The sequence below is a fragment of the Dipodomys ordii genome, unplaced genomic scaffold (genome assembly GCF_000151885.1).
Source record: "Dipodomys ordii isolate 6190 unplaced genomic scaffold, Dord_2.0 Scaffold7, whole genome shotgun sequence".
Lineage (NCBI taxonomy): Eukaryota > Metazoa > Chordata > Mammalia > Rodentia > Heteromyidae > Dipodomys > Dipodomys ordii.
Window position 1 is genome coordinate 19,553,594 of NW_012267223.1, and position 11,469 is coordinate 19,565,062.

General features: G+C 53.3%; 1 protein-coding gene across 1 annotated transcript in view; it reads right to left on the reverse strand.

Annotated features, from left to right (window-relative positions):
• Positions 1 to 9,212: 9,212 nt before the first annotated feature.
• Positions 9,213 to 11,469, reverse strand: part of Tbkbp1 (TBK1 binding protein 1) — a 16,043-nt gene continuing 13,786 nt past the window's right edge. Inside the window, exons 9-10 of the mRNA XM_013036851.1 lie at positions 10,808 to 10,883; positions 9,213 to 10,659 (exon numbers count right to left, since the gene is read on the reverse strand). Of these exons, the coding sequence (XP_012892305.1) occupies positions 10,531 to 10,659; positions 10,808 to 10,883 (205 nt within the window). The 3' untranslated portion in view covers positions 9,213 to 10,530. The remainder of the gene's footprint in view (positions 10,660 to 10,807; positions 10,884 to 11,469) is intronic.

An 11,469-nucleotide genomic window follows, 5' to 3' on the forward strand; every position in this document is an offset into this window, starting at 1 on the left:
CTCAGTGGTAGAGTGCTTGCCTTGCATGCATGAGGCCCTGGGTTCGATTCCTCAGCACCACATAAGCAAAAAGAAAAAAGCCAGAAGTGGTGCTGTGGTTCAAGTAGTAAAGCAATAGTCTTGAGCTGAAGAGCTGAGAGACAGCACCCTGGCCCAGAGTTCAGACCCCACGACCAACAAAAGAAAGAAAGAGAGAAAGAAGGAAGGAAAGAAGGGAAAGAAGGAAGGAAGGAAGGAAAGGAGGGAGGGAGGAAGGAAGGGAGGGAGGGAAGAAAGAGCAAGAAGCCCCACATCAGTGGCTCATGCCTGTGATCCTAGCTACTCAGGTGGCTGAGAATCCAGGTTTGAAGAGACTTTTTTTTTTTTTTTGCCAGTCGTGGGGCTTGAACTCAGGGCCTGGGCACTGTCCTTGAGCTTCTTTTTGCTCAAGACTAACACTCTACCACTTGAGCCATAGTGTTACTTTCAGCTCTTTCCCTTTATGTGGTACTGAGGAATCAAACCTGGAGTTTCATGCATGCTAGGCCAAGCACTCTAACACTAAACCATATTCCTAGGCCTTTGAGACACTTATCTCTAATTAATCACCAAGAAGCCAGAAGTGAAGCTGTGGCTTAACTGGAAGAGCTCAAACCTTGAGCAAAAAGCTAAGGGACAGCACCCAGGCCCTGCGTTCAAGCCCCAATACCAGTGCATGCATGTGCGCGTGCACACACACGCACACACACACACACACACACATGAGTCCATATAGGTACAGGGAGGCCAGGGGTAAGTGAAATCAGGGAAAGGGGCACCACACAAGGGGAAAAGCAACCCTAATGAGTCACTACCCAGGTGCAGCCCTCCTGGGGGCTCCCAGTGGCATGTAAGGCTTATCATGTGATTTCTATTAAGGATCCTAGAGCTGGTTCGCACCGCTGGCCCAGATGTGTTTTGCCAGCTCTGGGGACCATCCCAGTGGGAGCTCCATCTGAGGGCTGGTTGTTTAAGGCTTCTCAGCACCCCAAGAGCACACATCTCTCTCCCTGTGCCTGTGGGACTCCACGCACTATTTCCAGGGTCCCTGTGGCCCGGGACACACCCGCATGGCACTGTGAGGCTGGCTGTCATGTGTATCAGGGGTGTGTTGCTCTGCAGGTGGGTGTCCCTGAAAGTCTCTCAGGAAGATGTGTATGATGAGGGGCTCTCCAAGGTACAGCCAAGTGCAATGTTGATCAGGTAAGCTTGGAGGACAGAGTTGTAATGGCATCAGCCTGACTGTGTATAAGGGAGAGAATTCCCAGGACAGTGCTGGGACCACACACACCACCTCTGAGCTCAAAAAGTGCCCAGCCTTGGCCGGGCGCTGGTGGCTCACGCCTGTAATCCTAGCTACTCAGGAGGCTGAGATCTGAGGATCGCGGTTCAAAGCCAGCCCGGGCAGGAAAGACTGTGAGACTCCTATCTCCAATATACCACCAGAAAACCGGAAGTAGCGCTGTAGCTCAAGTGGTAGAGCGCTTGCCTTGAGCTGAAGAGCTGAGGGACAGCGCCCAGGCCCAGAGTTCAAGCCTCATGACCGACAAAAAAAAAAAAAGTGCCCAGCCTGTTTGTGCTCAGAGGGTCCCCTCTACGACCCTCAGGCACAACCATCTGCCCTGGCAACAAGGGACTCTAGTTCATTGGTGAACTACAAGTGTGACCAATACCAGGAAGGCCAGCAGCAGGGGGCACTGTCCTCTGCCTTGCCCCTCACCCATGCTGGGCGAGCTATCTTCTTCACACCATCTCCTGATCGTCCCTCTCACCTCCCATCCACACTTTGCTCTTGCTGTCTGAGGGGGGAGGAGTGAGCAGCTCTTGCAACACCCTACAAGGCCATGGGCCTTGCAGGCGGAGGGGGTGCTCAGCACTCAGTGGGTCCAGAGCAGGGAACGCCCGCGGCTGAGCTCTAGCTCCTCCATCTCAAGTGTGCAGCTGCACCACTGGCTTCCCCTTGAGGGCTCCAACTTAGGCATATTCTTTTTTTTTTTCTGGTCAATGCTAAGGCTTGAACTCAAGGCTGTCCCTGAGCCCTTTTACTCAAGGCTAGTGCTAAACCACTTGGAGCCTCATTGCCACTTTCAGCTATTTCTGTGATTAATTGGAACTAAGAGTCTTACAGACTTTCCTGCTTGGCTGGTTTTGAACCTGGATCCTCTGAGCTCAGCCTCCTGAGTAGCTAGGATTATAGGCATAAGCTACCAGCATCCAGCCTAGGCCTAATCTTAGTCTCCCTGCCAAGCAGTCCTGCAGGCCTCTGGGAAAGAGGCCTGCATCTCACCTCCTTTTGCCTTCAGCAGAGTTGCTTGCCCCAGTCTACTCCCACCCCAGACTCCACCTGGACTATAGTCCAGGCTGCAAAAGGAAAAACACAAAGTCAGGACCATCCATGACAGAGGAACTTCAGCATTTGTAGCCTCTGACTCAAATTCTTTTACCAAGATCTGCCTTGGGCACATCCATATCCTGATGCCTAAACACACCTTCACCTTGCTTGTCTCCCTCCCATGGTGTGTCACTCTGCTTACTTCTCTACCCCTAAACTCCCTGATCTTAGCATGGAGGAAGGAAGCCACTGCAGAACATTCAGGGTTAGGGCTGGAAATGTGGCTCAGTGGTATAATGCTTGCCTAGCATGCATGAAGCCCCGGGTTCGATTCTTCAGTATCCCATGCACAGAAAAATCTAGAAGTGGCACTATGGCTCAAGTGGTAGAGTGCTAGACTTGAACAAAAGAAGCTCAGAGGCACTTTTCAGACCCTGAGTTCAAGCCCCAGGACTGGCAAAAAAAAAACCAAACAACAACACCACCAACAACCAAAAAACCAAAACACTTTCAGGGTTAGAGTTAAGATCCTTTTGTCTGTTTTCACAAATGTGCTCTTACCTTCACAGAAAGTTCTTCCCAAAGTCTAACCTAAGGTTTCTTCTACTGAAGCAGTGTTCCTGACCTAGGAATTGAGCCTTCTTCCCACTCTAGCCTACTTTCTTCACATAAGGGGACTCTCAAGAAGAACAACCAGTTTCCAGAAATGAAAACAAAAGTCTCTGTTCATCCCAGCCATCTCTATCTCCACACCCTACCCTCCTGCCCCCTGCCCCGCTACCACAGAAACCTACAGGGCATTGGAGCCTTCATCCCCAAATGACTCAAGGCTCTTTAGGGGGCTGAGGTGGGGTGCAAGAATTTCCCCTTTGTGCTAAGCAAGGGCTCTTACTCCACAGCAAACTCAGCCAGCCTCCTGGGGGTGAAGGGAATGTGACTGGCTTCTAATCCATCCATCAAGGGGTTACAACTTTCTCCAGAAGAAGGTCTGGGCTCCGGCATTGCCACTCAATCAAGGACATAAGTTTAATGCTAAGGAGGTGTGTGTGTGTGTGTGTGTGTGTGTGTGTGTGTGTGTAAATGCGTAAGTAGGGAGTTGGAGGGTCAAAAGAACTGCCCTGAAGTACCCCCTCTCCTGTTCCATGCCAAGGAAGTGATGGAAATAGATACTTCCCCCTCCACCTGAGGCCCTGAGCACCCTCAAGGGGAGCCAAGAGGCCAGCCCCCCAGTTTTCTGGCTCATCGTTTCTACACTCATGCAAGCTCAAGAGAACAAGCAAACTTTCCCAATGGGAGGGAGATGCCGGGAGAAGAAGGAGTCCCAGGGCAGCAGAAGATGGCTAGGAGAGAGCAGACAGTGGGCAGCTGGTTGACCCCTAGGGAGACTGGCATCCAACCCCCCCCACCCTGCCCCTGCACTGCATATATTCTCTCCCCCAAAAATAGCATCTCTGGAGAGGGAGTGGGGGAAGTTCTCAGCTCATCATTCACTCCTTCCCACAGTGCGTTCACAGCTCTCCCCGCTGTCTCTCGCGACCTGGTTTTCCTACCAGGCCCTTCCTTCTGCTCTGCCTCCACCCTCACGTTCTTGCCCTCCCAGGTCCCAGGACTCCTCCGCAGTGAGCAAGAGCCTCCTTACTTCACCCATCCAGTCTGCTGCCTCCTGCCTTCCAGCTCAGGCAGTCACACTGTTCCATATCTTCTTTGGGACAGAAGGAAACTCAAGGCACAAAAATTGAGCATCACGCCGGGCACTGGTGGCCCACCCCTATAATCCTAGCTACTCAGGAGGCTGAGATCTGAGGATCATGGTTCAAAGACAGCCCAGGCAGGAAAGTCTGTGAGACTCTTATCTCCAATTAACCACCAGAAAACCAGAAGTGGCACTGTGGCTCACGTGGTAAGAGTGCTCACCTTGAGCTGAAGAGCTCAGGGACAGCATCTAGGTCCAGAGTTCAAGCCACACAACTGACCAAAAAACAAAAACAAAAAACTGAGCATCACATGTGTTCATAAAGGTTTAGGCAGAAGATAGAAATGTCCAGCCCATGGAAGTGGCGCTTTGGCTCAAATGGTAAAGTGCTCGCCTTGAGCTGAAGAGCTGAGGGACAGCACCCAGGCCCAGAGTTCAAGCCTCATGACAGACAAAAAAAAGAAAAGAAAAAGAAAAGAAATGTCCAGCCCAAGGGGCTGGGAATGTGGCTTAATGGTAGAGTGCTTGCCTAGCATGGATGAAGCCCTGGGTTCAGTTCCTCAATACCATATACACAGAAAAAGCCAGAAGTGGTGCTGTGGCTCAAGTGGTAGAGTGCTAGCTTTGAGCAAAAAGAAGCTGACGGACAGCGCCCAGGCCTTGAGTTCAAGCCCCATGACCAGCAAAAAAAAAGAGAGAGAGAAAAGAGAAATGTCCAGCCTAAGCCAAGCTCCGGTGGCTCACACCTGTAATCCTAGCTACTCAGGAGGCTGAGATCTGAAGATCACAGTTCCAGTTCAAAGCCAGATTGGGCAGAAAAGTCCGTGAGACCCTTATCTCCAATAAAACCACCAGAAAACTGGAAGTGGTGCTATGGCTCAAATGGTAGAGTGCTCGTCTTGAGCTGAAGAGCTCAGGGACAGCATCTAGGCCCAGAGTTCAAGCCCCATGACAACTAAAAAGAAAAAGAAAAAAAGAAATGTCCAACTCAGGATGGGTGTGCAGCTCAGTGGTAGAACGCTTGCCTAAGCATGCACAAGGCCCTGGGTCCCATCCTCAATAGCACAGAAATCACAGTAGGCTTCTCTAAATAAAGGGGAAGCAGAGGCCTCTAACGGAACTGGGAGTCCCATGACATAGCCCTGGGGGCCATGGTCTCACAGTGATTTACTTTATGTCACTTTCTAGAATCTAACTCCAATCTCTCTTGCTATTGTTTGGGCTGTTTCCTGTGGAGAATGGTCCCTGGGCTGACAGGGGAGGTTGAGGCTGTCACCCTGGGAAATGTTCATTCTGCTGGGAGAGACGGGCCATAGAGACCGGCCATAAGCTGGAGAGGGTGACAGAAGAGGACTCTCTAGCTGGGCAGGCAGGGCTGGAGGTCTTCCCAGCTGCAAGAGGGGCTCCAGGGAGAGTGCTCCCAGCAAGGATCGGGGGTGGAGTCAGCTCAGGAGGTGCAACTGGGCAGCATTGGGTGGGGGCAGGGTGGAGGCTGAGGGCAGCAAGATGCCCAGATGAGGTGTCTGCCCAATCTGCGCTTTTCCTGCCCTGAGCCCACGCACCGTGGGGCTGGACCTCCTGCCCTCTCAGCACCGTGGGAGTGTGAGAGGCAGAGGGAGAGCCCCTCAAAGTCATCCCCCCAAGGGAACGACCTCTACTCCCCCTCCCCTGTTATTTCTGGCTCAATTTTCTTGGTCAAGAAGGGTGTCAGTGGTAATGCAAATTAGGAGGCGTTGGAGGTGCTGGCCGACACCCATCCTGTCCTCGGAGCCCCTCCTCCCCTCCTCCCATGCCTGCATTCACACGGAGGACCAGAACATCTGTGGGATGCACCCGATGACCCTGCCCTGGCTGAAGCAGCATGGAGGGTGGCTGCAGCTGTGGGTTGGTGGGGCTGGATTCTCAGAAGCCTCTGCATGGCCAGGGCAGGGGCAGAATGGGCTTCCAGGTCCTCCCCTGCTCCAGCCCCTTCCTGCCCTGGGCCCTGCCAGAGCCCATGGCACCTGCATACACCGTGTATCACCAGTGTCCCTCCCAGGCTGCACACACTGGAGTCTTCTGACCCTCTGCAAAGGGAGGTGAGATCTCAAAGGTACCTGGGCAACCAGGGGATGCTGCCCGATTGCTGAGAGTCTCTGAGTCATGGTAGAGACATTGGAGGGAGAGCAGGAAGAGGAGGAGGGTGCTACAGAGTTTTGTATGTCTCCCGCCACCACCTGGCCTTGGCCCCAGTCATCTTGTCCCACCTCTCCTGGTGAGGACACCGCCACACACGCACACCTTGTCCTTGATGCCTTTCTCATCTGTAACCTCCACATTTCTTCCTGTTGTCACCAAGCTGCTCTGTTTTTGTCCTTACTGAAGAGATGGGACTAAGGAAGCAGCCTCACACCCCCTACTCTATAGCTGTCACAGCGTGAAACCCCTGCCCCTTTGTTCTTCACCAGTCCTAGTCAGCTGAGTGAGGTGTTTCTCAAGAACACAGCTCCATCATCACCCCCACACCCCTCCCTTCCTCAGCCATCCAATCAGCTTCTCCCTGATGGGGCATGGACTTGGTTCAGCTTCTTAAAGGGCTGCACTCTCCTTGGCCAGTACCTGACACAGTCTGTGCAAGGACCCAGGACAAAAGCAGGTATCTTCATGACCTGGTAGCTCTGGCTAGGGACACCTTGGAGGAGAAGAACCAGAGCTTGATATTTGGAGATACAGTACACCTGTGGATACTCTGGTCCTCAGGAAGTTGTTACCCAGCTTCCCCCTACTCCCCATCCCCACCTTTTTTTTTTTTTTTTTTTTGCCAGTCCTTGGGCTTGAACTCAGGGCCTAGGCACTTTTTGCTCAAAGCTAGCACTTAACCACTTGAGACACAGCACCACTTCTGGCTTTGTTTATGTGGTGCTGAGGAATTGAACCCCAGGGCATTGTGCATGCTAGGCAAGCATTCTATCTCTAGGCCACATTTCCAGTCCCCCCTCCCTCATGTCTGGCTTTGGATCTGTACTGGGAAGAACCAGTGGATCCTCCACCCCCACCCCCACCTCCAGTGTGTTCTTCCCAGTCTCCTAAGGTCTCCCCTTCCACCTCCTTCCCTTTGAAGTAGCATAAAGATGTCAACTCCTAACCAGGTGCTGGTGGCTCACGCCTGTAATCCTAGCTACTCAGGAAGCTGAGATCTGAGGATCTCTGTTCAAAGCCAGCCCAGTTAGGAAAGTTTGTGAGACTTATCTCCAATAAGCCACCAGAAAACCTGAAGTGGCGCTGTGGCTCAAGTGGTAGAACACTAGCCTTGAGCTGAAGAGCTGAGGGACAGTACCCAGGCCCAGAGCTCAAGCCCCACAACTGACAAAAAAAAAAAAAATGTCAACTCCAAGCCAGGTGCTGGTGGCTTATGCCTGTAATTCTTGCTACTTAGGAGGCTGAGATCAGAGGATCAAGGTTCAAAGCCAGCCTGGGAAGGAAAGTATGTGAGACTCTTATCTTCAATTAATTACTAAAAAGTCCGAAGTAGAGCTGTGGCCCAAGTGGTAGAGCTCTAGCCTTGAGCAAAAGTAGCTCAGGGATGTGCCCAGGCCATGAGTTCAAACCCCAGAACAGGTACCAAAGAGAGAGAAAGACAGACAAGGAAATAGATGTCAAACCCCTTTGGCCTACTTCAATCCCTTGTAACCCTTCCCAGGTCTGAAGAGCAATGTGTTGCTCTTGGCTCCATCAATCCTGCCTGAGAGAAAAGGGACGGCTGAGCATCAGCAAAGCTCCCCATCCTCCCTCCCCACTTCCTATCCACATGTCCCTTTCTTTCAGGGACACTGGATGAGAAGTTGTGGCTGGGGGCACACTGTATTTTCCTCCCTTCCCGCCTTCCCTCCTAGCCCCCAGCCATGTTCTGCTCTGCACCTGAGTCTTTCCTGGGTCTGTAGAAATCAGGGAGACAAGCTGCCAGATTCTGCACCTATGTCCCCACGCTCCCCTCGCCCTGGTGACAGGGAAGCGGAGGCCCTAACATTGGCCCACCTGGGCGCTCTTGCATTGCCAGGCATGCTCAAGGAACGTGCTCAGCTTCCCTGGCCTACCCCCTACCTGCGTGCTAACTCATCTCCAGCTCGTCCTGTATCCTTTTCCTCCTCAAGGAATAGAGGTATAGAACCTTTTTTTGCCTTGTGTGGCCCTAAGCCACCCCTTAGTTCTTCAGGCCGCACTAGCAAAGGTCCAGCGAGACCTGGTTCTAGAGACATGAGTTTTCCTCCACGAGAACTGAGGATGACACTAAATCATGCATCAGAGGCCTAGAAGATTCTTTTCCCAAAGTTATAATCTATGCCACATAGGCTACCTTTCCATGCCACCTACCTTTGCTGGCACTCAGATAAGTCTTGGCTACAGATACAGCTGTTTATTGCAAGAGGAGCCAATAGCTGGACCCTGGCACAGAATGGGGAGAGACAATTGCCCTGAGTCTACCTCAAGTCATCAGCAAGTGATTGCGTCTGAGAGACCATCCTGCCCTCACTGGCTCTGGACCTTGATCCTCTGATCTCTCTGAGTAGCTAGGATGATAGGTTTGAGCCTACCAGTGCCTGGTTCCATTTAAATTAAGTGGTCATTTGGTCAAAAAGGGCCACATGGGAATGAAGGCACCTTGAGTCAATGAATTCAGTGGCTCAGACCCCTTTTGCCAACAGAGGGCATAGCCTCGCTGGGGCAAAAGTCATGAGTTCATGACCTAGCTCTGACCTCCCACGAGTGGGATGTTTGAGGCAGCAGCTGAGCTTGGGCCCCGCCCTGCCCTGCTCAGACGCATGGACGTGGGCACTGTGTTCCTCCTGAAGCCCCAGCCTGGTTGATGAAAAGATGGGACTATTGATAAACCCTCTCTACAAACTCTCTTTAGAGCCTTCACTAGCAGACCTGGTGGGAGGGAAAAGTGCAAAAGCCCCGGTACCCGCTTGGAGCAGAGTGGCTGCTTCACCCCTATTCAGTCAACTTGCGTCACAAACCACCGGTGACCACCAGCAGATCTGAATCAACAGAACCAGTGGGTGCCCCATGTATCCCCTACTTGCCAGTGCCTGCCCTCTTTTCGTTCCCTGAGAGTTTCCAAGACCCCCTCACCCTAGACACAGAGGCACAGGCCAAGTGCAGATGGAACAGGTAAGTTTTATTTGGACTTTCAACTTTCCGAGAGCACAGGGTCCCCTCTCCCCTTTCCAGGCCCCCCCTTCCCCGTGTCCCCTCTCTGGGGAACACTCAGGGTACAATGACATGTGTCTCTGGAGTCCTTGGTCCCTTCCCTGCCCGACTCACCCCTTGACACACACACCCCAGCACTGAGGGTGAGAGGGGCACGGGGAAGGGGCCTGGAAGAGATCTGGATCAGAACGGCACATGCGCTGACAGTCGTGGTTACTGCCACTGGCCTGGGGCTGAGGCCTGGAGGAGGCTTGTAGTGGAGGGTGGATTCATTGTGGGCAGCAGGCTCCTGCGCAGGAGGCTCCCCACCTCAGCCGGGGGCCCCCACAACCTCTGCTCACCTGTCCTTCTGAGGGGACGACTCTGAGGTAGATTTCACAGGGAGAATGTGGGTATGAGGAAAGGGGCTAGCTCTTTTGAAGTTGATCTCCACAGCACCCTGGGCCCATTTCTCAGGTTCTGGCCTCTGAGGCAGGGGCTGATGACACCCACCCAGAAAATAAGAGGCTGAGTCATACAGAGGCTCCAGGGCACCGGTGTCAGGGCTCCAGTGTGGGGGGGGGGACATCTGCTTGATGATCTGTGCCTCAGTGCCAGGGGTGCCAGGAGGGGGGGCCTGGGAGGCTGGCAGACAGCCCTGCAGCCTGAGGGCAATGGCACAGGGCCTCCAGCCCCAGGACAGCCTCTTTGGGATGGTCCTCCCTCTCCTCTTCCTCTCTCCCTGTTCCTCAGGGCGGGTAGAGGGGGAGAACAGGGCTGGCCTCCAGGGACTGGCAAGACATAGGATGCCTCCTTCCCGCAAGGCCGGCCATGGGAGACAGGATCTGCATCTCTGTGCAGGGCAGGTGCTGGCCCCCACTGGGAGGTGCTCCCTGGAAGAGCACAGCCTGGGTCACAGAAGGGCATTTGAGGGAGGGCCTCAGGAGCTCCAGGAGTTATCTGAAACCTTCCCCTTCCCCCAGGCCCCAGCACTAGATACCTCCTAGGATCTGATCCTGTTTGAGAAGGACAGAGGGAGAGGCCTGGGGGTATGCCCCTCCCCATCTCCCTCAGAGAATTCCCCCATCTCCCCAGTGGAAACTGGGCGGATGGGGGAAGTCTTGTCTGACCTCCTGGGAAAAGCCAGAGCTGAGTGGTGCCTGGGCCAGGGAAGATGGCACTCACATTGACTCAGTAGCTAGTGGAGGTATCTGGGGACCGTAAGGGGCAGGGGCCCCCCACGAGATTCATGCAGCATTCAGTGAGTTTTGGGGGTGATGAGAGAGGACAGAGAAACAGCCAGATAGGGGGAGGTGCCCTAAATCTTGCTGTTCTCCAGGTGGGAGTCAATGTGTTTGATGAGGGCATCATCTGGGTACCCGACAGGGAAACCCAGCTGGCAGAGGGGGCAACTTCGGATGTCAGAGCCCACGGTCTCCATCAGCAGCTGTGGGGAGAGGAGGAGTTACTTATGCTTTCCACATCCTAATTTCCCATTCCCAAGATCCAGGACAGCGAGAGCTGCAGCATGCAGAAGAGGGTCTAAGAACCCTTTCTCCAGCACCATCCTCCCAGCCACCAGCTTAGCCATTTGCCTGCCCGCAGCACAGGTCCCCAGGAAATGTATGAGAGTCACTGCTACAGGAGTCACTGCTCAGCTGCCCGGGGCACCTACAGTAATGAGGGGAGCCGAAGCCCAGACATGCTCCCAGAGTGACTAAGACCGTTAACTCCAGAGGACTCAAAGCACAGAACAATCCCAAACTATGTATAATCCCAAAATAATTTTGTCTGGCTGTGGAATGTATTTTGGTCCTTTCAGATGACAAGGGCTAGCTAGTTGTGACATTCAGGAAACTCATTATTTCAGTGATGTGATGGAGCCCTGAGATATGATGTCTTCCAGGACAGATGGAAGACAGGGGCTCTGAAGCCTGGAGAAGGGAAGCAGAGAGTCTGGTGGGTCCCTTGTGGGTCCAGGTGCCCCACAGCCTTGAGTATGCCTACCCCACCCAATACAGGGTGTTGGAGGCACACATGCTGCAGACTACTTTAGGTTCAGATTCTCTTCCTAATAAAGAACATTTCTCTGGTAATTCAAGTTTTGAAACATCGTGGCCTCCATTTTATGGGTGGGAAGTTGAAGATCAGAAAGTGTAACTTGTGCCGGGCGCTGGTGGCTCACGCCTGTAATCCTAGCTACTCAGGAGGCTGAGATCTGAGGATCGCGGTTCAAAGCCAGCCCGGGCAGGAGAGA